Source organism: Copadichromis virginalis, linkage group LG23, assembly GCF_057382275.1.
Source record: "Copadichromis virginalis isolate Kocher_CV1m ecotype Utaka linkage group LG23, C_Virginalis_male_GT1.1, whole genome shotgun sequence".
NCBI lineage: Eukaryota > Metazoa > Chordata > Actinopteri > Cichliformes > Cichlidae > Copadichromis > Copadichromis virginalis.
Window position 1 is genome coordinate 17158749 of NC_140639.1, and position 25218 is coordinate 17183966.

Sequence of the window (25218 nt, forward strand, 5' to 3'; positions counted from 1 at the left end):
ATTTTTTTGGAGTGGCACAAATAATTTGTGTGGCATCAAATTTGATGCAGAACAGCTGATTGTGCTGTAAATAGTTTGAAATGTTTATTTTAAAAAATGCCTTCGCTGCAAAACTCAGTTATGTTTTTGTAGAAGTAACTAAATAATTAATTGTCCAACATTGGTCATTATATACTGTATTTTGTAGTCAGAGAGTTACAGGACTCTCTCTCAGACCACAGACTCATAATACAAGTCAGAGCTTTATTTAAAATTTAAAAAAAAAAAAAAAGGAAGAAGAAGAAGAAAAAAAAAAGTTGTGTTTTCAAAATTGGAGTTCAAGTTATTTTTACTTCCAATAGTGTTAACATACTACAAAGGTCATGAACAAGATTTTTTTTTACATTTTCATTGTAAGTGGGATAAAGCAGTTAATTAAAAGTAGTCTAACATAAATGTAAATGCTGTGATTTGATTATTTTAATAAACCATGTAACTTGGACGGATTCGATGCTGGCGTGACCACAGTGCACACGTCTGCTGTTGCTCAGAGTGGTCCAAGGGATCGCTCGGGGAGTTTGTGCGTTCGCTCACACACATGAAAAATTAGAGGGAACATTGCTTGATTCCATCGATATTTCGATCGATCTGCCCACCTTTAATGTTAGCAACATAATGCAGTCGTTTCTGTCCTAGAGCAGTCTCCATTTTACCATCATGCTCTTTATAAAAATAAAAGTAATGTCCATATCTACGCTGTGCCACTATTGTCCTTCTCTAGCACACAAACTAAAATCAGCTGATCGTAGTGAGAGTAGAAGAACCGATAAGTGGGATCGCTAGGCAAGGAGACTAACGATTTAAAGGAATTGGACTACTGGGAACCGGTTCTCTACAAGAACCAGTTCTTGATTCCCATCTATAATTATCGATGCTGGTAACTCTGATGTCAGGGCTCTAGAGGGCGACCAATTTGGCAAATGCGACCAAATTTTTCAGTGGTGCGACTAAAAAAAAAATCTTGTTCGAACCAGCAGCAAAAGAAGCAGCAATAGGCTTTACATTTGATCAATGTCATCATGAATTCCCTCTGATTTTTGCTGTTTTGCTTCCACCACGATAAAAGTCACAGTTCATGCACAGCTCTCTCTCTGTACTTCAAGAACAGTTTCCCGTCTCAAATCTCTGTTTTCTGCATTATTCATTCGCTTATTACCCACCAGTCTACCGTTGTTTACAGCACTGTCGGCCGCTGTCTTTTTCTTTTTTTTCACTTAAATGACCTCGGACAAGAAAACCTGCTGTTCAATACTGAAGAAATTAAAACTTTTTAAAATTATGCAAAATTACAGAATATCGCAGAATAATTTAAGGTTATCTGCTATAAAAAGTCAGGTCAGAAAAATCTCCTTCAAGTTTTTCTGTGTTTTATTCTCAGTTACTTTGACACAAAGGCATCTGCTGTGATGTTCACAATTCTGATGAAGTCTCACATGTATCAGTACTGATAAATGATCAGAATTATAATATTTCTGACTGTCTGAGGCTAAATTGAATCGAATCAGGACTTTGACAAACCGGAATCGAATGGATTATAGAAATCAGTGATAATACCCAGCCCTAGTGAGCAGCCTAGGCCTAGCTGTAGCTGTGGGTAATAAGAAAAGATGAAAATAACTACTGATAACTTTTTTGTTAAGTTAAGGCCTGGTCCGTATGAAATTCATAGCCAGTGCTCTGACACAGTACCATCAACCTCTGAATGCTGAAAAAGCACAGTGTATCCAGAAAACACATTATATGCTGCAATAAATGCACTGCAAGTGTCCCCTCTCCCCACTGCCTTTCAGCAGCATGCAACAGCAAACAGGTCGTCAGAGGAGGGCGAGATGATGATTAAGTTTAACATTTTCTACAATATTGTCAAAGCACTTTAAGCACAAGATTGTTAGTTAATAATTTAGAAATTAATATTTTCTGTATGGACTGCAATCCCCCCCAAAATGTGCACATGTAAAACTGCGGTGTTAAGCGATGCAGTTGAAAAATATGAGTGCGCCTAAATTTTGTGCCGGTGCGCCCATGGCAAAAAGTTAGTCTATAGCCCTGTACTTAGATACTTGTATTGTCATGTGCACAAGACAAAGTGGCAATACAAGTATTGGCACTCACTCTTCTAACATTCTTCCCATTCTTCCCACTCTTCCCATTAGCCTATAGTATACTTCAAGGGTCCAGTCCCTTTTTCATTCTATATTCTTTAAAAAAATAATAACAATAATAACATTAAATAAAAAATAGACATATCTGCCTTTTAAACCAGGCACCAAGTCCTCTACAAATTTATTAATTTGTTGTTTAGCTAAGGTTGAAACCTGACTAAAAAAAATTTCTGAAAGTTAATGAAAATAAAACCACCATGTTAGTGTTTCATCCCAATCAATGACAGACAATTTCACTTTCCATGACCCCCTCAGATCTTGAGCCCATGTCATCATATCTTAAACCTCATGTGAACGATCATGGTGTTAGCCACACCCATAGCAATAATCCCACACACAGGAATTACTGCAATGAATTATATATCGGACTGAGCAAAACACTAATATCACAATTGCAGCTGGTTCAAAATGCTGTTGCTACACTCTTGACAGGCACATGGAGGCGTGATAATATTTCGGCCAGTCAATTGCACTAGCCTTCTTTGAAGCACAGGATCAATTTCAAAATATTGTTGCATCCATCAATCAAAGTGCTAAAAGCATTTTCATCAATGTCTGTTGTGCTTAAATGTGCTATATAAATGAATTGACTTGACTAGAAAAGAGAATATAATATTGCCAGTGTGAAAACTAAATCACTGACTTGTACAGGAACAACTGATAAAAAGCAACACTCCTAACAGTTGTACCTGGAAGTGCTGAAAAACAAAACATAACAACAAATACCAAAAAACCCTAAAACAAGTTGTTTTTCCATACAGGAATATCAACCTGAACTAAAGTTTCAAATTCAAAATACACTACATTTTGTTACAGAGAAATATTACTATGCAAGTTTGATAAAAGGTACTATATTAGAGCTTTCCTGGTTCCAAGAAAAAAAAATATTTAGGGATGATGTGATTGTTGATCTAGTTCAGTTTATTTAGTTTGCTTTTGTAAGGTTCCCTTTGCTGTGTCCTGCACAAGGCGGCTCATTTGGCAATAACAAGTTAGTCTGGAGTGCAGGTTCTTAGCTGGTGACCAGAGTAGACCAAGTATATCCAAGTGAAACAGTCTTTGCACATCAAAAACGCAGACAGCAGGGGGTATTGCACTTGAGGTCCTCTGGTTATGACTTTCCTGTATGAATGGAGCGCTAAAAAAAATAAGTAGACCATACCACGACCGTTATTAGGTGATTTAAAAGTTTGTCCCAGCAGCAAACTTTTAAATCACCTTTTTTGGGGTTTTAGTACAACTATGTTAAACTCTAAATTCTTCACAAGAAATTGGTCATAATCTAACATAATTGTCTTTTTCTTTCAGTATTTTTGTTGTTTTTAACTCAATTTGAAAGTTTGGTTAGGCTGAGCTGGAAATGGCAAGCTCACCACATACTGAGTATGTGGTATAGACACAAACACATACAGACAGACACACAGACTAGAACACACTAACATAAGAAGAAATACCAGTGTGGAAAAGTTAAGCTGTGAGTGGAGGTGACAGAGGCCTTCAAGGGAAACCCAAACACAAGCAGGGCCATGCCTATTCCTGCCCATTTGTGTGTCTTTGTAGGCATGTGTGCATGCCACCTCCCAAAGGATCGTCCCTCAACAACTACAAAACTAGGACAAAGCCCAAGGAATAACAGGAAAAAAATAAGAGACAAAAGCAAGAGAAAAGGACATAAGAGGAAAGTGAGATGGTAAAGGGTGAAAAGGTCAAGACGGATAGAGACAGAGACAGACACAAGGGAAAAAGCCAACCTGTACAGAGGGAAACCAAGATGGATGGAAAGAGACACGAGAAGAACAAGGTAATGAGGGAAATGGGAAATTGTGGGAAAAAACAGTCAAACATTCACAATGTGTGAAGTTCACTGAATCTTGACGGAATTCGTATCTACAGCAGGACTTCTGTTCTAAACCCCTCTGGAGTGATAACAGCAGAAAGAAATTTTAGAACAATACAACTTGTTAAAATATTTTGAGAACTACTGGAGATATTAAACAGTGTGTACATGTCCTGGGATAGTAGATCAAGTTTGCAGTTTAATGTAAGAATGTAAGAAAGAAAAAGGGAATCAGAAAAGCAGACAAAACAGAGCCAACCCCACCACCCTAAGTGACACTGATTCTAGACCAAGACCGAATGCTGTGCATAGAAGTTACCTTGTTGAATTACACTGGCAGCATAAAAATGTAATTTTACAGTTTACCTATTGGGAATGATAACAGCAATATCCTCTTGTACAAAACAGTATTGTGCTGTTTACAGTATAAGACAGCCAGCTGTCTGGTTGCCTTTATACTGTTATCTTAGGTTTTTTTAGGATATCCGGATATCCAGTTTATTACGATAAAATATACATGTCCTCATCCTTAATCGGTTTCTTGTCTTTCTTAAACTATGACTTACAGTGTAGCTCAACATTTGCATGATATGACTTTTGCAGTAGGAGTTCCACAATGGTGGTTCATTTTTAGCTCAACCTCAACACTGTTCTCAAGCACAAAAACCCTAGAAATCACAAGGCACAATCACAACAATTGGATTCTAAACCTCAACTAACGTATTGCTGGGTTCCATCCAGTCTGGGGCCTTTAGCGTGGAGTTCACGTGTGCTCCCCAAGTCTGTGACGGGTCTCTCTGGGTACTTTGGCTTCCACCCAACATCATGTGTGGGGTTCTGTTAGATTCTCAGATTCTAAACTTAATCATAGGTGTGAATCTGAGAGTGAATGGTTGTTTTTCTGTCTGTGTTAGCTCTGTGACAGACCGGTGATGTGTTCAGAGTGTAACAAGTCTCACGCTAGGACAGTTATAAGCTCCTGCCACCATGAATATAATAAGTGGAAGAAAGTTAACAGCACTTAGCAGTGGTGCCAATACTGTACCATCGCTGTTAGTAATAAAACATTATTTGTGTATTTGGGAACCAACTTTCCTATGAATTACAAAGCATGTGCAGCTAGTTTATTTTCTCACATGGTAAGCAAAGCGCTATGACCTTTTAAATAAAATGCTCTATTCAGAGTGCAAGTTGATCATTTAACATCAAGACAGCTTAAACTTGTACAAATTAGTATTGTCCAGATTCAAAACTGCCAATGCAAATTTTCAGTGCTTACAGCCCCATACATTTTCTTTCAGCAAATCTTTGGTCAGGCAGGAAAACTTTTACTCAACTTTGTCAGTAATAGCTAAAGTGTCATATGCAATGAGATGCATTTAAGGCACTGAAGCAGCAACAAAGTGACAGTCTCGCCACATGCTGTTAAAGAAACAACACCTTCAGTATTGTGACACAGTTCTGTGCTAATATTGTCAGCATGTGAGTTTAAGACATTTGTTCTTATGGATTGAAATGTAAAGATTTGTGTTAAATAATATTACCTTCACCGCATCTCATCTGCTTCCATATTGGCTTGTGCTTGTAGTCATGATGTCTTTTGACAACCCACACAGTTGAGTCAGCTCTGGCCTTATGTGAAGAGTAGTAAAAATATATAACAGGCAATAAGAAATGAAAAAAAAAATTTTGTCCTGCAGTGTTTCCTTCAAACTGCAAACTGCATTATCTTATTTATTTTTTGTTTTGTTTCCTTGTTGTTTTTTCATTTTTGGAAATCATTAAAAAGTCTACAGATTTATCTTATTTATCAAAAAAGGTTTTTGTTTTTTTCCCCCCAGAGTTGGTATTGAGTGTGTTCTATGCAGCAAAAAGAGCATTTCCCCCAAACGTACTGAAGGCTTGGCCCTCCATAGCCATAAATACATCTGACTCATGCATCAGAATGAGTTTTACTTAACCCAAGTCTGAAATTCCATAATTGAATTTCAAGCCACTCATATTCATTTATTTCATTTTCAGAAATGAATTGTGAATGCATGCACAGAGAACGAAGACCAACCACAGAGCTGCTACCTCTGATCTCAACACAGAAACCATTATCCCAGCATGTGATAACTTAATGGTCATACTCCATCCCAGAGACATCAAAAAGCACTACTTTTAACCACAGAAGATTTCTTTGAACCTGTGTGACACAGGACAGTACAATAGTCCTTATGTGGACAAAGAGGCAAATCCCACAGCAATTACACTCTGCCTTCTTCACTTTCACCGCTGCTCTATTGTTTGGCTGCGTGTGTCCTGCTCTTACTTTGTTTTTGTCTGTCTTTCTAATACTACCCCATATCTTCTTCTTTAACACAGTCATATGTCTTCATAGCTTTCCATCGCTAGCTTTCCTTCTAATCACCTCAGTCATACAGTTTTTCTTTGTTTTGTCCATTAAGAAGTCTTCCATGATGGTGTGGAGAACAGCCATTAACAAAAGCACATCAGAATTTCATGTTAGCTGAAGGTATAAGTGTTATACAAACTGTTACGGAACTAAAACCGAAAATAAACAGTGTATATGTTCCATGATGTGTTTTGTGCATCATAAGTTATCTACAGATCTGTCAGCAACCGTGTAGTTATTGATCAGTGGATGCTGAAGCATTTGGGAACGCTGTAAGATTGCCCTCCAAATTTTCACCTATGCAGATGAAATCCTAAGTTTCACATATTCACTATAATTCTGCAGGTGCACCTGATCATTTTCCTTTGGAAAAACTTGAGAGCTAAAATGTGCTTTTTATCACAAAATATTTGTAGTGTATTGCCTGTCAATATGTCACTTGTATGAAGACATTATAGTTGATTTTATTAATAATACCCCATTTCCACTTCCTATCCAAACATGTTATAAAATCCATCACTGTGGCTGCACACATCTAGCCATGAAATTACCTAGTCACTCACCATAATCTATCCACTCACCCCACACACCACTGAGTACACCGCACTACTGTGTCACTGATAATGACTCAAGTTCTAAAAGTATCCACTGAAATAGCTTTTGCCTCTTTAAAGTAAACCACCACCATCACTGCGGAACTGACATTAGACTCTAATGATGTACCAGAAAACATTATCTGATGCTGTAAAACTGATATCCCAGCCTGGACAGCATGGCTAGTAACTCAACAATGCACACTTTAATTGTAATATCTGAATATAGAAGCCATGCACATGTACTGAAGAACACCATCCCAATACATGTTCATGATTCCTGAGAAATGAAACGTGTGGTACATTTTAGTCATTTCTGCCTAGAAATATTCATCTGAAAAGTGCAGACTTCAATTGGATGTCCGTGGTTAGCATCAGTAGCAAGACACGATTTGGTGTTCAACCCAGGCTCAACTGCCCAGCACAGTCGTGCACAGAGAACTATTGCCACGTAAGAATGTCAACATTTAATGACACTATAAAGCCATTTTTTTTTCTTCAGTACCTTGGGTTTGAAAATTCTCATTATATTCAATTTAATTGCGAATAGATTTCAATATGGCTAACATTATGGGAAACCCATTCTTATGACAAACTATAGAAAAGGTATAGTTGGGGAAGATGTGTTTGGTTAACAATAAATAAAAAGTCAAATGTAAATCGCAGGCCAGTAGCAGAAGACGAAAAATGAGTGACCCTCCATCATTCAGACCTCAGTTTAGATGTTTATGCACAAAATGTAAATAGTGAAATTAAATCTTTAGAATAATGACTTCTTACAGATTACACTAGACAGTAAAATTACTTGAATTCCAACAGTTTCTTCCCATGTCACAGTGATTGAACTACATGAATACTGACTATCTACTTAGATGGATTGCTTGGATCGGCTGATATCCATGGCATCATCTCTTATCAAAATTGTTTTTTTCTTGTTTTGTTTTGGGGGTTTTTGCATAAAATGTTATTCGGGAAAACAAGTAAGCAATTGATGTACTAACATTTTCAGAATTGAGGCATACTGCTTTAGATAATGTATTGTTCTGAAAGATAATATAATTTTAAAACATGAAGTTGAGCACTTCAGTCTCTAAAAGTTACACTTAATTTACCAGTCAGAAGTGATGTCTCTAGGATGTAAGACTACTAAGTTCTGGTCGATAAATGTCACTTTTTAGTCTCTAAAAAATTGCTTCCGACCTGTGCCTTTTACGTAAGGCTAAAATTTCACTTTTATCAATTTTATAAATATAAAAAACAAAAAATATATTTAAAAAAAACCGTTTAATTCTATAGACCATAGAGTATTGTCTTAGGATCTGTATTCTTCATGTCACTTTTATTTAGGGCTTTTCCATGTATTGAATATCTAAATTAATGTGTCTTCTTGTATACTGTAAAATAATTATTGTTATTTTCAACTTTGTGCATATTTACTGGGTGGCAAACTGCAGACACAGAAACAAACTCAAGGAAAGCAACTTCTCCTGTAACTAAGGGACATTTCTGCGATCTTGCTTTTCTTTTTCTGTGCAATACACTGTGTTTCACAGCTATTCTTCCTTTATTATCAAATCACAAAATCTTGTTTTCTGAATTATGATTTTTCCATGGTGTGTGAACATTAAATAAGCTTCTGTAATCTGTCAGTGCATTTCCTTTCAGTGTATTTGTATGTGTAACATGTTAGAGGCGAAGAAGAGCAGTGAATTTATAATGTGCACGTATCTATTTAGTACGAAAAAAGGAAATATACAATAAGCGATAATGCTGACTGCTGCCAAGACAATGACATTAACACCCAGAACTTATCAAGGACGCTGTCAGCACATCTCTCCCCCTCTCTCGCTTTTGCTCTCTCTGTCACTCACTCTGACTCAAAAATATCTATACAGAAAAAAAGTGCACACACAGCCAAGAAGGGAGAGGCTAAAAGAGAAAGACAGAGAGGAGGTGGAGGACATTATCTTGATGAAACAGCGCTTGATACAGTAGCCAGAGCCAACCAGAACATAGCTCTGCTTTCTTTTAATGGAGATTACACAGTCAAGGTCCAGCCTGAGCTCATCTTATTTAACACTGCATACAACTACATCATTGTGAGTGTGTGCATGTGTGTTTGTGACAGTGTGTATGATCTAATATGCTGCTATCTTGCGACACATCAGCCATAATTACTGCACACCTCCTGACCTATGATCTGGCAGCCAATCAAATCCCCCACTATTGCTGACCAACGCGAGCACACATGAGTACTGGGGATGTGGTGCAACACACCTCACATCAATCCACCATCACAAGGTCTGCAAATTACTTGTCTTATTCAGGGTTTTAGATGCAAGTATGTTGCTGTTATTACATTGAGTATATCAGAGGGTCTTTACAAGACCTGACAAATGACAAAAAAGTATTTCCTGATGTGCGCACTTATACTTTCTGAAATGCAGTAGCTGTGTTCAGTGAGAATACTGCTTCTGACATTTTCACTTTCTTCTTAATGTTTTTTAAATTGGCCCTAAATTCACTTTCAGGTAGTGTTTTAAAAGGCCCAGTCTCTTAATTGCAGCATTCTAAAAACCAGCAGAGTAAAGACTCTAATAACTTGTAGACCTTGATTTCACATCTCTCTCTCCATCTCAGTCTCTCTCGCTCAGTCTCTCTCTCTCTCTCTCTCTCTCTCTCTCTCTCTCACTCTCTCTCTCTCTCATGCTGTAACATATAGCTCTTCTTTTTTCTTCCTGTTTGCAGGGTGTTCTTCTTTCTGTGGCATTGTATAGGTTGGAGTCAGATCATACATACCTCCTTGTCTACATATTTTCTTGCCCGGTTTCCTGGCACATTCCTTGGATATTCTTTTGACTGTAAAATGAATAGAAAACTAAAGAATAACATGGAGCCCCTGGACGCGCAGTGCACACAGGAGCTGGCATGCACACGCACACATGAACACTCACGCAGCGCTGATTGACTGAAAAAGACTTGGAGAGGAAGGAAGGGAGAAATAAAGACAGGGGGAAAGAATGAATAACACCAGCTCAATCAGAGCAGTATTCACTCTATCAGTCGGCCAGCCAGCCAGTCATTCAGCCAGTCAGCCAAATCAATCGGTGATGATCATGACAACAACTGTCTTGTTTAATGAACTGTAGCCATTGTGGATGAGCACAATACGCTATGATGAGCTGCAGACATGAGAGTGGGGGGGGCCTGCAGAGCAGGGCAAATAAAGAAATTAGAAAAAAGAGGAGCTGAGAGGAAAATCTGTTCAAAAAGTCTGAAAGAATGAATGTGGAAGAAAAAATATTGAGGCAGATGTGGAGTGAAATTAAAAGTATGCACACTGTTCTCTCTTTCACACGTCACTCTTGCACATTCATGTAGTATAAGAAATATCATGCACATTTAACATGCACAAGGTCATGCTTTCCCTTCTAATGACAGACATACAAGGACAGAAACAGAAATTCACTCTCACATAGTAACAACACACCCCAACAACACTTTTTTTTTCCTCTATCAGAAGGTTGTGGGTTTAATTCTCTCTGCCCCACCTCCCTCTGTACTCAGCCATCCTACCCTGGGCTTGCAGGCAAACTCACCATCCTCAGTGGGAACATAGATGTTAAGATAGAGGCAGTCCTCGCTCTGGTCCTGGACGTAGGTAGACACCACATCGATGCTGTTGGTAAACCACACTGGCAGCATGACATCTGGCAGACGGCCCTCGACGATGCTCTGGGGACACACTGGGGCAAAGTGTGTGGCATTGCGAATGTCAGGCCATGGTGCCGCTGGCTCAGGTGGCTGAAAGCGGCGCTCACCAGTAGGTGGAGCGGCATATGGAACGCCCAGAAATTGTATGACAGGACCCAGGATCTCATTGTTCAGCTCCTTCTTGATACCACGAAGCTTGCCATTGGCTGTGGTTACTATTGGGTCATTCTCATCAAGTTTCTGAGCTAACACAACAGCTGGACATGCCTGCAGAAGCAGCAATCCCAGCCATATTAGAGTGGATACCCACCAGCCAGCCTTTAAGGAACCTTCTAGACCTACATATCCCATGCTTCTGCTCCCACATGTAGCACTCTGAAGTAGCCGACATCCAATCCTCGAATGCTGCCTCCACTCGAACATGGCTGCTGTCCCACGTTTTACACTTGGTTGCTTTCTCTGTTTTTGGCCAGTTCTTGCTCGTGAAACAAACTACTTATTTCCTTTTTCTCACTTATACCATGCAGATGCAAACACAAACACAATCACAAAACTGACATTCATACAAAAGTAAGGTATAAGGAAATTGGTAACTCCGGAGCAAATGAGGGTTGTGGATGCTAATGATCCGTTTTAAAACCAAAGCACTGCAAAGCATCCAGTAGAACTGTAGCAGCCATCAGTTTCCTCCAAATTGGTGAAAGAAAATCTGTGAAATATTCCTCACAGTATGGAAATATATTCCTCAAAAAGGTCCTGTAAACAATCACTGGACTGAAGAAGAAAACACTGAAGATTTCATCTTTAGGCACCACTTCTCAGGAGATAGACAAGCCAGTCAGTGGTGATGGTTTCCATATTGCCATGTACAGCGGCAGAAGCAGCGATTGCGGTGCAGTGGGTCTAGTAGGTACTTGTACTGTGAAGAGTCAAGTCCAAAGTTGGTCCCCTGCAACACAGTAAACACACCTTTAGCATTCACACTAAGAAGGCAATGACCATTTTTAACCAGTACCATTTTAAATGTACAAAATTATTTTTCTTACTTCACAGCATTGTAGACATGCCATTTAATTTGTCTCATACCCATATGCACGGATGGTTACATGAGATAACATTCCTCAGCAACACACAAGGTATCAATCAGCATGCATGGCAACAAATTATAATGTAGAGTTTAATTGTATACACTACTGACTGTGTGACACTCCATCCCACCGAGAGGGGCTGATATTTAGACAGACCTTAACTTGGATCCCAGCAGCAACAAGGCTTACAGTCAAAGCCACAGGTCATTTCAATGAAAGTGGATATTGTGACATCATTAGTGCCAGTGTACCACATGTTATGGAGAGGCAAAATTTGGAGATGGTAAATGGGTATGTAGCAAGGAACTTCATACAGGTGGCTACAGTTTGTGTCATGTCACAGACCTTGTATTAACATTCCCCAGAAACTTTGCCTGTTTTACCATTCTCCCAGTAAGTCTGTCTAATGAGATATATGGTAGTAACACAAATTAATTCCAGCTGAAACAAGGTAACACACAATTTTTACTTCACCCTTTACGCCACTATGTGTTTGTGTGTGTGCATGAAATTGTCGAACATGAAGGTATGTCCTTCACACTATGTGGTTTTCTACCTTTCCCACACTTCTTAGTAGTCACTGTTCCATCTGGATGAGCTCACCTTCAATTTCATACACTGAGGTAATCCTGTTTAACTGCACACACACAGCAAACTGTCAAACTAGCTAACACAGAACTGCATTTTCACTAAAACACTAACATGTTATACTCCTAAAAGTTTATGTGTATATCTGTATATGAAAGACTGATTGATCATGCAAGCAAGTACAACTGTGATTAACGGAAGAAACACGACAATGAGGGAAGACTAGAACCTGAACCTAAGTGTCCATACACAAACAGGAAATCTAAGGAGGCTAAGTTGACTGATGCACAATCCTACATATTAATATCTGATAATATCTTACCCAGCCCCAGTTACTGTCACTATCCTGCAAGACTGAATATTTTGTTGAAAACATTGTGTTAGCATAATGCTTTTCTTTTTTTTTTTTTTGAATACAGCTGATGCCCTCTCACTGTGTCAATGTATTTCTTCTATATCTCAATTTTGCTTTAATTCATCAGCTTAAGGAATAAAAACTCCTGAAAGGACCCACACCATTATGATGTCAAATGATGTGTAGTAGCTACAGTTAGGGTAATTGGTAATATGAAACTGTCTGTAAACGGGAATGCAAAAATGGGTGTCTATCTCTGTGTTAGCCCTGTGATGGACTTGCAACCTTCCAGGCTGTACCCCACCTCTTGGCCTATGACAGCTGGAATAGGGTCAACACCCATGCCCCCAGTGAGTGTGAATTGGATAAGTGCTTCTTTTTTTTTTTCTGAACATCACCTTCTGATTTATGAACAACACACACACACACACACACCAAATGATTTTGCTGAAGACATTTAAAAAATTTTTTTTTAATTATTTAAAAAAAAAAACAAAACAAACAATATATCTGGAGCCATGCATCTTCAAAGAAATCCTAATAACTACCAACACATGACCACATTTAATATTCAGTATACTATTATTTGTAGTTAATCTAACGTATACACTGAAAATTTAAAATAATTTAAAAAAAGGACTGACTCTAGATTGAATTATTTTCTTTCTTACACATAGGCCAGTTGTATACCATCCATATTCATTGTATAAAATTATGCTGGCAGCCATGTTGATGCCAGAGGATAAACTGCTTCGTTGGCCGCCTTTAAAAGTCAGCAGTTTTTGTTATTTGTTCAGGGACACAGAAGAATTGCCTACTAAACCTCTTTTACTTTTAGCAAACTGAAGCATGCTAAATAGTCCCTTTGGATCATGTCAAACAAGGGAACTAGTGGAATATACCCACGTTTTCTGCATAATGATGGAAAATTACAGCAGCTGCAAACACAGAGGGCTGTTGGAGCTGAACATTACAATATGACTCCCATACTTTGGATCAGAGAAAACTAAAAAACAATCTCAATATTTTAAATTTTTAATATTCAATTTTTTTTTTATATTTATCTATTCATGGCTTTGTCCTTTCTCTTTACTCATTTAATTATTGTAAAAAGTGACAATACTGAATTCATTAATTTTTCAAGTGTTTAGAGATATTTGCGGTAAAATCTCATGACCGTTGTAAGGCTGTGTGTGGTTTGTCATCTGTCCAAACCAGAGCCATATTTTTAAAGGGGAAAAATGTAAGTTAAACTAATAAAAATAAGTTACAGATCTGTATAGACTAAAAACATGCTTAAAAAATAATTAAAAGAAACAGCTGAAGATGATGCCAATCATCTCCTGAAAAGAAGTGTAAAGCACGTAATCTAGCTTTGGAAATGAGTGCATTTCCTTTTGTTTTAAGGTTTAATATGTTCAACCTGGTAAGACAACATGTGTGAGTTTACAAAGACATAATGGCTAATTAAGAACAAAAAAAAATCATGGCTGTCTGTATGTCATGAGATAATTATGAAAAATTATTGAAAACAGTAAAATTCTTCTCCTATTACTACTTAGTTTCCAACCCACAAACAGACTGTGAATATGACACAATGTAAGGAGGTTATTTCTTAGGTGCTCTATATTTTCAGTTTAAACCTTCAAATGTGACAGTTTGCATCTGCTGTTATTTCTTCTGAGGCCTCATGGGAGGCAGGCTGCAGTCAGCTGAATGGTCACAATGTGGGAGTGAAGGTGAAGCATTAAAGGGTCACACTATTTCAGTCTCCCATCTGCTAGTTCAGAAACAGGGATGGAGATCTTTACTTTTCCTTTGAAACATCTGTTGAGTCAGACTAAGATACCCCAGACGTGGGACCTGTCTCCAGTCAAACCACGCAGAGGAACAAGAATTGTGAACTCCCAGTATACATGACGATAAAGCTGACAGTCTGACAATCTTCTCCATCCTCAGAGCACAAACAACCACCCTGGCAGACAGAAGCCCTCCTGCCCCTCCTCCTAACAGCCATATTTCTACATAAACCAGCGCTTATCGACAATGGCACTGAGAAATCCACGTACGCAAACAAATGTAAAACAAATATCCAACATTCACGCAATAATGGCTGACAAACAACAGGAGCATTGTGACAGCGCTGAAAGAAAGCAGTTGCATTGATTGTTCCACTCTTTTGTCAATGAGTCCATAAAACTAGTTGCAAGTATTTTTACAGCAAGGCTGAAGAGAAACAACTGACATGATACTCTTTGTCATTATGAGCACATGAAATGCTGGAGGGGCACATAAACCAGTCAACAAGTTAAGAGCTGGTCATTACAGAAGCAGAGACGTCTGAAACTACTTTAGAATTTGAACCACTGATTTGTCAAAATCCTTCTTATTATGTTGAAGCTTTTTGGTGGAATCTGGTTCATCCAGTTGAGCTGCTGCATTGTTGATTGGTGTATGTCATTCAACATTCCAAAGAAACTGTTTACGAGCACAACTGTTTAACCAATCACATGGTCTTTCAGTAGTAGTTGCTATGAACACATCAAGTCAGACACTTAATAGTTAAAAGCCAGGAGGAAAATTGCATGTTAGCACCACACTGGAGAAAGTTATTCAACTTTGTGTTTGTGCACAGATCACAGCACAATATCAGATCAAGCGGTGTGTTTGGAAATCTTCAAATTATTATTCTACAACTGTATCATCTTATTTTCAGTATGAAATCACACAAACAGGCTCTAAACCGTAGTATCAGTCTCAAAGGGAATTTTTGCTAGACAAAAGGCTGTATGTGGGTCAGCCTGTACGGTCGAAGGTTATATGGAATTTTTCACTTACAGCAAATTAGTTCTGGATTTCCTTGCCTGGAGTCATCCCAACAAGAACTTAATTCAGTAGTTTTTACTTCCACATTGCCCTAAACGATAACTCATGTCTTGCTTAGCATTACAGAAGCTGCCTGATGAATATCTCTGTGAATGTCATATGAAGATAGACACTATCAAATGAAAAATTAACCAGAAAAATAACAGAATTAAAAAACTGGGTTTTTGAAATGAAATACAGTGAATTACAAGGCAACTATGAGGCAATGTTACTGAACTTATATATGTAGACAAATCATCTGAAGGGATTTCAGGGGAGTTGCTGAGATACTAAATGATATACTAGGATACACTAGGAATCAGATCCCAACAACTGATGCAGGAAGAGGTTAAAAAAAACACACACACAGGGGAGTGAAAAAAAGAAAAAAAAACTAATAGAAAACTAAATAACTAACAGAATATAGGTGAAACTAATTAGATGCCAACCAATCCTGAAGATGGTAGAGAAGACAAAGACAGAAAATTAACATCTAAAGACAAAGAAAGCAATTACCAAATGAGACAATGCAAGCAGACAGACAGTGAGAAAGCCAAAAACAGGAGACACACAAACTAGGTAAAAAACAAAACACCAAAACTCATAAAAAGCTAAAGAAAAACTTTTTAAAAGGACATTTGAGACTATGACACACGTAGCCAGAATCCTGAGGTCACGAGCACATAACACAACACTTACAACACATCTCTTCTGGCTGGTACACACTAAATATCTGTGTGTATAAAGGCAGAGTTTGACATTGTGTGGAGAGTAGACAGAATGATATGACACTGTCACTAAATACAACAGTCTCCCTCATGGGTGGTAAACACAGAGCAGTCATCATCTGTAATTGATGCATCTGCATGGAAAGAACGGGAAACTCTACTACTAAAGACAGGAACACATGAAGTGATTATTTCAAAACAGCTGTGTTATATCTACTTGATTTGTTTGGTGGCAATGGTACTGCAGTGATCTTGCAACTATCTAGCCAAAATTTTAATGCAATTTGCAGGATTATAAATCCATCTAAATTGCAGAGAGAAATTTATCAGTGCTTGAGGTGCTAATTCAGTCAGCAGCTATCAACTTAGACATGCCAGCCTCATTTCATGTTGTGTATATGTGCAGCTGCCAATAGCTCCTGCAATTTATGCTTAGCCTGTCATCAGATCAAATCTAACGTCTAAGAAGCTTGTTTGTCTCCATCCAATCTTTTGTGTGTTTTTTTCTTCTATATATAGCCATGTTCATTTTTCATTCTTTGAAGACCAATTTTAATTCAAGGTATTTTCAATTTTGTCCTGCTGTGTTATAAAATTTGTGCTCGTTTTTATCTGAATGTATTACTGTTGGTGTTCATTTTCTGCTTTTGCAATGTTGATTCGTACTAATATGTGTTTTCTGCATACACAATGTTAACTGTGCATCTCTATCTCTCAGCTGACTAAATCAAAATACAATAAAATGCAAAATCTAAAGCAAAATCGTTATAGCCACAAGATTATATTTTTCTTAAGTACTCTGTTTGATTATAGTTGTCATTGTGATGACAGACTTTACACTCTAGGCTTTTGTCTCCTCTCCTGGGTTCATTTTTGTCCTGCTGAAACGCAATTAGGTAAGTTCAAAGAAGAACTTGACAAAGAAAGAAAGAAATGACAAAAGCTGTCAAAGTTTACCTTGGGATGTGTTTGCTGTAACAACACAGAGTAACCCATTGAAATATGCAGGTTAGTTTCCTGATATGACTGGTGAGGTTACTTGTCATTTTTCAATTCAAGTAATCATTTATTTAGTTACTTTTTTAAATAACTTGTCCATTACTAATTACACTCTCTGCCTCTTCCCTTTCTAGCCATAAAATAAATAAATATATATTAAAAAGAAACTCATCCTGATGCCGTTCCATTTATGCAGCTGGTGAGAGGCAGATGACCAGTGTTATACACGAATGCATTTTATAGAGTGCATTGCTATTGCTAGTGAGGGTTCACACAATATAGCTGGCCCTACTGAAACCAGTTCATATGAAGATTTGAGCCCAGATTTAAGCCCTGTGTGAAAACAGCCTAAAGAGTTGGTTTCCCTCGGATAGCACATTTGACCCTAAAACTGAAAAAGTTTCTCGGATGAGAGGTGAAACGTCTTCAAGCAACTTAAAGAAGTCCAGACGCTTTTCTTTCCAAGGTCCTTAGACTACGATGACCTGGATGACTGAGAAACTTCACAGACATGAAGAAAATGTTTCAAATTTTATTCCCACTTGGTCTAAAAATAGATTTCAGCCACATTGGCAACAAAATTGAAATTACATTGACATTAAACTTCCAGCAGTTCTTACAGAACTCAAACACAATACAGTGGACAGAGTTTATGTCTTAGAAGTATTCCAATATAGCAACGACTCTGAGCCTTCATGGATCAAGCAATGCAGGGGTGTTTTTTTGGCTTCAACGCTATGATTGATTCAAACTAAGAAAATGTATACCATCCATAAAAATCTGAGACCAAAAAAAAATAGTCTCATAAGGAAACTCAGCTTTTTGATATAAAGTTTTCCCTTGTTACCGAATACAAAATTTTTAAAAGTATTTGCTTGAAATAAATATTCGTAAAAAACACGTTATTTGTGCCTATCCAAATACTGTATTCAGGTTCGGCTCCACCCCTAGTCTGTAGTTAGATCCCCTGTATTTTTTAAATTCAAAACGCTTCATATAATTCTATGTGTCAGTCTTACTGCACTTATTGCAGGACTTATTGCAGAACACTTCACTACAGATGGTGATTAATGTCCAAGAGTAGATAAAATTACTGGTTACCCATTTTATTTTCATAACTTCTGACAACGTCAATGAATACAGTTCATTTATTTCTTAAGATTATGGAACTGCCAGAACAGTTGTCAAAGAGGTGCATTATTGTTCATTTAAGTCTTTGCAGGGCCTTTTTTAATCTTAAGAAAGAAGATAAAATACAAACTTAATACTTTAATAAATTCACAGCAGTTTAAACGATGCAACATGCATTTCAATCCCCAACTGTTTTTCTATTAAATTATAACAATAGGTTATATATTATAAAACCAAGTCACTAGCATCCTGACATGCTTCAGAGCACATTGTCTGCAAAAATTAGGAAATAACTGCAATTGTTTTCACAGCAATTTCTCGTCGCGTTATCATTTACAATAACAAGTATAAATTACTGAAACAATGTAGAAAAATACTTTCTAGTGCAGTGATAAAATATTCAAAATATGAGACTGCTCAGAAAATGAAATAAATTAATATGAAAAATACAATTACCTCACTGGCTGAATATTTCACTTGTATTCCTGTAAAAAGTACAATTTCAGACTCAATAGCTGACTTAAAGACTTATAAACTATTTTCAGCCAGTCTGTATATTTTGAATATAAATGTTTTATTTGGCAGACGGAGTGCTTAAAGAATGCTGTTATAAAATGTCATAAATCTGTCACTTTCCTGTTATTTCTTTAATTCCCTCCATTTCCCCCTCTCTACTTTTGTGTTAATTTTCTTGTTGCTTCAGTTGAGTGGTGATTGAATGCCACCGGGTGTTCAGAGCAAATTTCACACGTGGTCGAGACCGGGTAACCAACTGGAAAATCCCTCTTCAATCTTCACCTCTCGTCTTCATTCCATTTCCTCTTCCTACTATCCTCCACTCACTCACATCTCTTCATTTCATAGCCATTTCTTTTTTATCCTCAGATTAATTTCTCCTCCCTTTCCTGCCTGCTCCTCTCCTTGATTTATTTCTATACATACTTGACCCTCTGCAGACCTGTTAATGTGGATACCAGCACATTATTCACTCTCTCTAATGTACATATGTATATGCTCTCTTATCTGTTATGCAACAGTCTTTTATCACACTCTCATATTCCTATCTGCTATAAAATACACACAAAAACTGACATTAATATTGATAATTTTGTCTCTTTTCATCACTTTCTGCTGCACCATCTCATACATTTTTAGATATTTTCACTTATTAGTTTCTACTTAACAGTATGTGAGGACTCAGGGCTGTGTGTCGGACAGGGTCGTCTGCAATACGGGGGCCCCACAGGGAACGGTTCTGGCTCCGTTCCTCTTCACCATCTACACTGCAGACTTCTCCCACAATTCCACCCAGTGCTTCCTGCAGAAGTTCTCTGATGACTCTGCAATAGTCGGCCTCATCACTGATGGGGACGACAAGGAGTACAGAGGACTGACTCAAGACTTTGTGGACTGGTGCCAGCTGAACTACCTCCAGATCAACGCCAGTAAAACCAAGGAGCTGGTGGTAGACTTCCGCAGGCACAAGCATTCTCCACTGCAACCACTGAACATCCAGGGTATGGACATTGAGGCTGTGGACAGCTACAGGTACCTTGGTGTTCATCTGAACAACAGACTGGACTGGACTCATAACTCAGACGCCCTCTACAGGAAAGGGCAGAGCAGGTTGTACCTGCTGCGGAGACTCAGGTCGTTTGGGGTGGAGGGCCCACTCCTGAAGACCTTCTATGACTCTGTGGTGGCTTCTGCTATCTTTTATGGTGTGGTCTGCTGGGGCGGCAGCATCTCTGCTGGGGACAGGAAGAGACTGAACAGGGTGATCCGAAGGGCCAGCTCTGTTCTAGGATGCCCTCTGGACCCAGTGGAGGTGGTGAGTGACAGGAGAACGGCGGCTAAGCTGTCATCCCTGTTGGACAACGTCTCCCACCCCATGCAGCAGACTGTGACAGCACTGAGCAGCTCCTTCAGTGGGAGACTGCGGCACCCACGGTGTGGGACGGAGAGATTTCGCAGGTCTTTCCTCCCCACTGCTGTCAGACTCCACAACAAAGACTTTAACTGAACAAACACACACATCCACACATGTGCAATAACACTAAGTGCAATAATCTTTTCTGGCATCGTTGTATTTTTACTCAGTTGTATATAGCATTCGTATTCTATTTTTATCTTATTGTATATTTTTATTCTATTTTATTCTACTGTATATAGTATATTATTTTATTCTATTCTGTACAGCTGTGTACTGTATTTATTCTTATTGTATTCTAATTTTTGCGTCATAACTTTTGCACTGTCCACTTCCTGCTGTGACAAAACAAATTTCCCACGTGTGGGACTAATAAAGGTTATCTTATCTTATCTTATCTTAACATGACCAGGTTTTGAAGTTGTGAGTCGTACATGGTTTATACTTTGGATTTCCCCTCTTATCATCTATATTCTCAAGCTTTTTCCACTCATTTCTGCTGCTACTTTGCCCTGCAGGGATCAATAAAGTTTTCCTCTTATCTGTTTGCACACTCTTAGCTCGTACTCTTCAATCCACTCCTACTTTTCATCCTCAACTCTCATTTTTTCACACCTTTAATAAGATCATCCAGCCTTCACCTCCTTTTTTCCCCACATATTTGCTCTTCTCTTCTGCAACTCTCTGAGACTTTGTTTTCTAACTTTTTCAATTTATGTCTTTATTCTTTTGTCTTTTATCCACATTTTAACTTCCTTTCTTTCTTTTTTGCTCTTTGCTTGTCCTCCCCTACTCCTCTACTTATCACTCCTCTTCCCGCTTCCATTTCAACTCCTCTGTTGTCTTCTTACTAATGTTCTTTCTTCCTTTTCCCAGTCTCTTTTTCATCACGTTCCTCCCTTTGCTCTCAATTTCCTCTTGGTCTCCTCCCTTAACCTCACCTCTTTACCTTCTCCTCATCCTTCCCTGCTCCTCATCCTTCACTTCATCTCTCCCAATTTCACCTCCTGGCCGGGGCAAAAGTGCTGTAGCTGCGTAACAAATCCCCACTGAATCCCCTCAGTCTAAGTCGCTGTTCTAATGAGCTCAGATCAGCCACGGCAGCCCGCAGCCACACTGCTGCCATTTCACTGACGCTCAGTGACAGCCATTAAAGTGGTGTGTGTCCGTATGTGTGTATTACTCATGTCATGAGGACACAAATCTGTTTACACAGTCACATTGTGGGTACCCGCGTCTCTCCTATGAACAAAAAACAACTGTAACATAAATCTTTAAATGAAGTAGGAAGACTCACATTAATGTTAGGGTTGGGTTAGGTTTATCTTAAGGTCATGAAATATGCATTTAAGTCAAGATAATGTCCTCTGAAGAGTAGCTGTATGACACATGTGCGTCTTGATGGTTGCACATACATATGTGTACCTGAAGGATGTTGTCTCAAGCTTAAAGGCCTTTACACACCAAGCAAGTTGTAATAAAATTACATGAAATTCTGAATTTTTCAGATGCAAACTGGTCTCTAAAGTATGTACATGTCATGTTTTTCCAAAAACGTGTCCTCAAAAGACACCCTGCAAAAAAGTGAAGTTAACATCAAGCATTATTGAGCTGGTCCTGATGTTCCTAAAAAAGAAAAGCAAGAAAGAAAAAAAGCAAGAGATTCTCGGTTCATCCAATTCTCAAGAGAAGACAACAGCAGAGAGAATTTGATGGTTGGATCCAGGAGTTGATGCTGTATCACAACAAATGTACTTTCACACATATTTCAGGATGCCAATGGGACAGTTTGAGCTATCGTTCAGTCAGTTGACTGACCTGGAATAGAATAGAATAGAATAGTGTTATTTTATCATTTCCATATCATTGTATATTCAGTACTGGTGAATGTTTTGTACTAGCATCGCACTTGTTGCCAAATACATTGGTCAGACTGGTAAAATGTGTTTATTCACATATAAAATGTGAAAAAATTAACTTAATCCAAAACAATCAATCTTGCAAATTCATTCATGGTGTTAGTTTGAATTAAAAATAGGTATGTCCAAAAAATATTTTAAACAGACAAAACTTTTGCACAAATTTTACGCGTCTGGTGTTTAAGGGCCTCAAAGCTGAAAAATTTAAATATTTAAACCAAAAACAACACATAAATGAAAATTAGGCTTACCAAGGCAAAAATAATAGCACAACTGTAAAATCAGTCACTGAAGAGCTACAGTTCAGGTCTAACACAGACAAATGCAACTGAAGCATCAATAAACAAAACAATGCCCGCCACGCAAATAGCTGCCACATATTAATGTCTACATATTGTAACGGCGGCCCGGCGAGGAAGGAGCGGCCAGCAGGTTCAGCGGGCATGTGGTGTGGAGGTTAGCCGGACAACTTGGAGGCCAGTTAGTTAAATAGAACAACAGGCTTTTATTTGGCGTTAACAGAACAACATACAAGCCTGGTCTCCATGGCTCCACACTATTCATACATACATGTGCCGAGGTTAGGTAGTCGCCAGCGCCAGCCCATTACAATGGTACGGTCTCTCTAAACAGATGCACGGAGAGCAGCATGCTCGGCTGTAATGGCTGCCACTGCACTCGCACTAGGAGACTCTCCAACTACTATAATAACGGGACGACACCCCATAGCGGTGCTACACCATAGTAAGGGTTGTTACAAGATGTATGTAGTAGTATGAGTGCTGTGGGTACACAATAATTGTACCTTATAAATATGTGTGAATAGGTGATTTGGGCTTGAAGTCTACAGCATTTTAAGTTGCTGATAAGAGTAGAAAAGCACAATTATTATATTATATCATTATAATGATTATTCCTTTCACCCCCCACTCCCACTTTAACACAGGAAAGCAACTGATCCAATCTAACCTACTTGTTAACCTTTCATTGTGTTGCAGGTCAATAAGAATTGATAACATCACAAACGTGATTATCTAAACTTTTAATTTCCTCTGAGCTGGAGATTTGACATTTGTCAGTTTTGCAGCCTTCTCCCTGTTAAATACATCATCCTAGGTCCACATACCAAAGTAAGATAGTTAAGCCAAAGAGCTGTGCTGACCGCTTTATGATTTACATTAAGTAGTTTTAATTTGGAATGACAGTAGACTGACTTTTGTACTTTTTTTTGGAACTGCTTGTATTTTTCTAAAGAGATATCAGGCTGCTCACCAACTATTATATAAAAAGGTTCAGTACATGTGAAGATTTTCATAATTTACCTGCATATTTTTACACTACATTATCATGCATTGGTTTTACTAGCCTGGCCCACTGGAGATCAGATCAGGCTGTAAGCAGTTCAGGGATTAAAAACCATTTATTAGAGAAAAGTCAAGAAGAAGAAAAGCAAAGAAGGGAAATTGATATCCAATTAAACTTACGTTCATCTCCCCGGTCTCTGCAATCCAATTTCCAACATTATAACAGTCCAATTCACAAATCTCATTTACTTTGTGTTTGTTTCTCTTATCAGACCACAGATGAGTATTTGATAATGCCTCATAAATACTGAAATATGTTCACCAGCAGTCATGCTGAATAAATTCAGTGTTTTAGAAATTGTTACAAAATAAAAATATAGGCTAGTGACAGGAGCTGCACTACCGGATCTTTTTGTCATCCCTCTAACTGTTATCTACTCCAACCAATGGCATGGTTTAGTAACTCCAATACTTGAAAAGAGCTATAAATAACTGAGCTCTATCAAGAATGTGTTGTGCCGAAGGACTCGTTAAATAAATAAAGATTCAGAATGGATTAATTTGGAGAATATTTGCAGAAGATGATAATTGAAACCATAACCGTGGCAAAGACTTTAACCCTTTTTGTTGTTTATAAAAGAAAGGTCAAGCTGCGCAAACACCTCACTGAATTTTCCTACTCTTGTATTATTTATTTGTTTGTTTTTGAATTGTATTCCCCTTAATTATATATCCCGTTTAGGAAGAGACATGGTCCGTCCTGCCAAAATTAGATGAAATTCTGATCCACCGTGCAATACCATTGAGAAACTGGCTGGCAATGCCTTGATTTGTCATCATATCAGTGATTCTAAACACACTTAGTAAAAAGGATACAACTGAACAGATAAAGGAACACTTTTAGTCATGAATTAGCTTCCCAGAGTCTGGTCCTCAATTGAAGCGCTGAGGCACCTAACATCCAAAAAAGTGCTTTGAATGTTCAGAGAACATTTCCTGAAGATTAATTAAAGAAATTCTAAGAACGCTTGAATATGAGAGTTTAGGTTATATAGAAATATTTACATTTAAGCTTGTTTGACATATACAAGCGTATACCCTGTTCCTGTAGTCGTTTGCACATTCTTCAATAAATCACTGCACCCATTTCCCAATAAAATATAAAGAAATGAGGGGTATCTCATGACTTTTTCAAAGTACTGTTCATAAATGTTCTTCTACATCAACATTTTGCGCATGATATAAATCTCCAGATTTGTGACTGGAGAATTGTTTTTTCAACCCCCAAAGTGCTGCTCTGCAAAAGAATGATTTGAGTAGCATACGCCAGCTTTCTTTTTCAATAAACACACTGTCAATTAAAATTGCTGAATGTCAGTCTGCTTAAATTATCTGTAAGGTGCTAGTGGAGTTTTTGTCATTTGCATATTTCACTCGTTCGTCACATCACTCGAAGTCTGCCTTCAAATTGCGTTGGTAAATAGGGCTGAGATGTTGCCAAGTTAATTGCTTATAACCCACTTGATTGCCTGTTGCTTGCTGACTAAATGACAAAAAATCAGAGATGT

The 25218-nt window shown here is 38.1% G+C and overlaps 1 protein-coding gene across 2 annotated transcripts in view; it reads right to left on the minus strand.

Moving 5' to 3' along the window:
• The window catches only part of nlgn1 (neuroligin 1), a 314164-nt gene that overhangs the window by 272828 nt on the left and 16118 nt on the right, over positions 1 to 25218 (minus strand). Inside the window, exons 2-3 of one of the 2 annotated variants that reach the window (XM_085449666.1) lie at positions 10629 to 11692; positions 9829 to 9888 (exon numbers count right to left, since the gene is read on the minus strand). In XM_085449666.1, coding sequence (XP_085305792.1) covers positions 9829 to 9888; positions 10629 to 11166 — 598 coding nt within the window. In that variant the 5' untranslated portion in view covers positions 11167 to 11692. The remainder of the gene's footprint in view (positions 1 to 9828; positions 9889 to 10628; positions 11693 to 25218) is intronic. The other variant, XM_085449665.1, reaches the window with a different exon arrangement.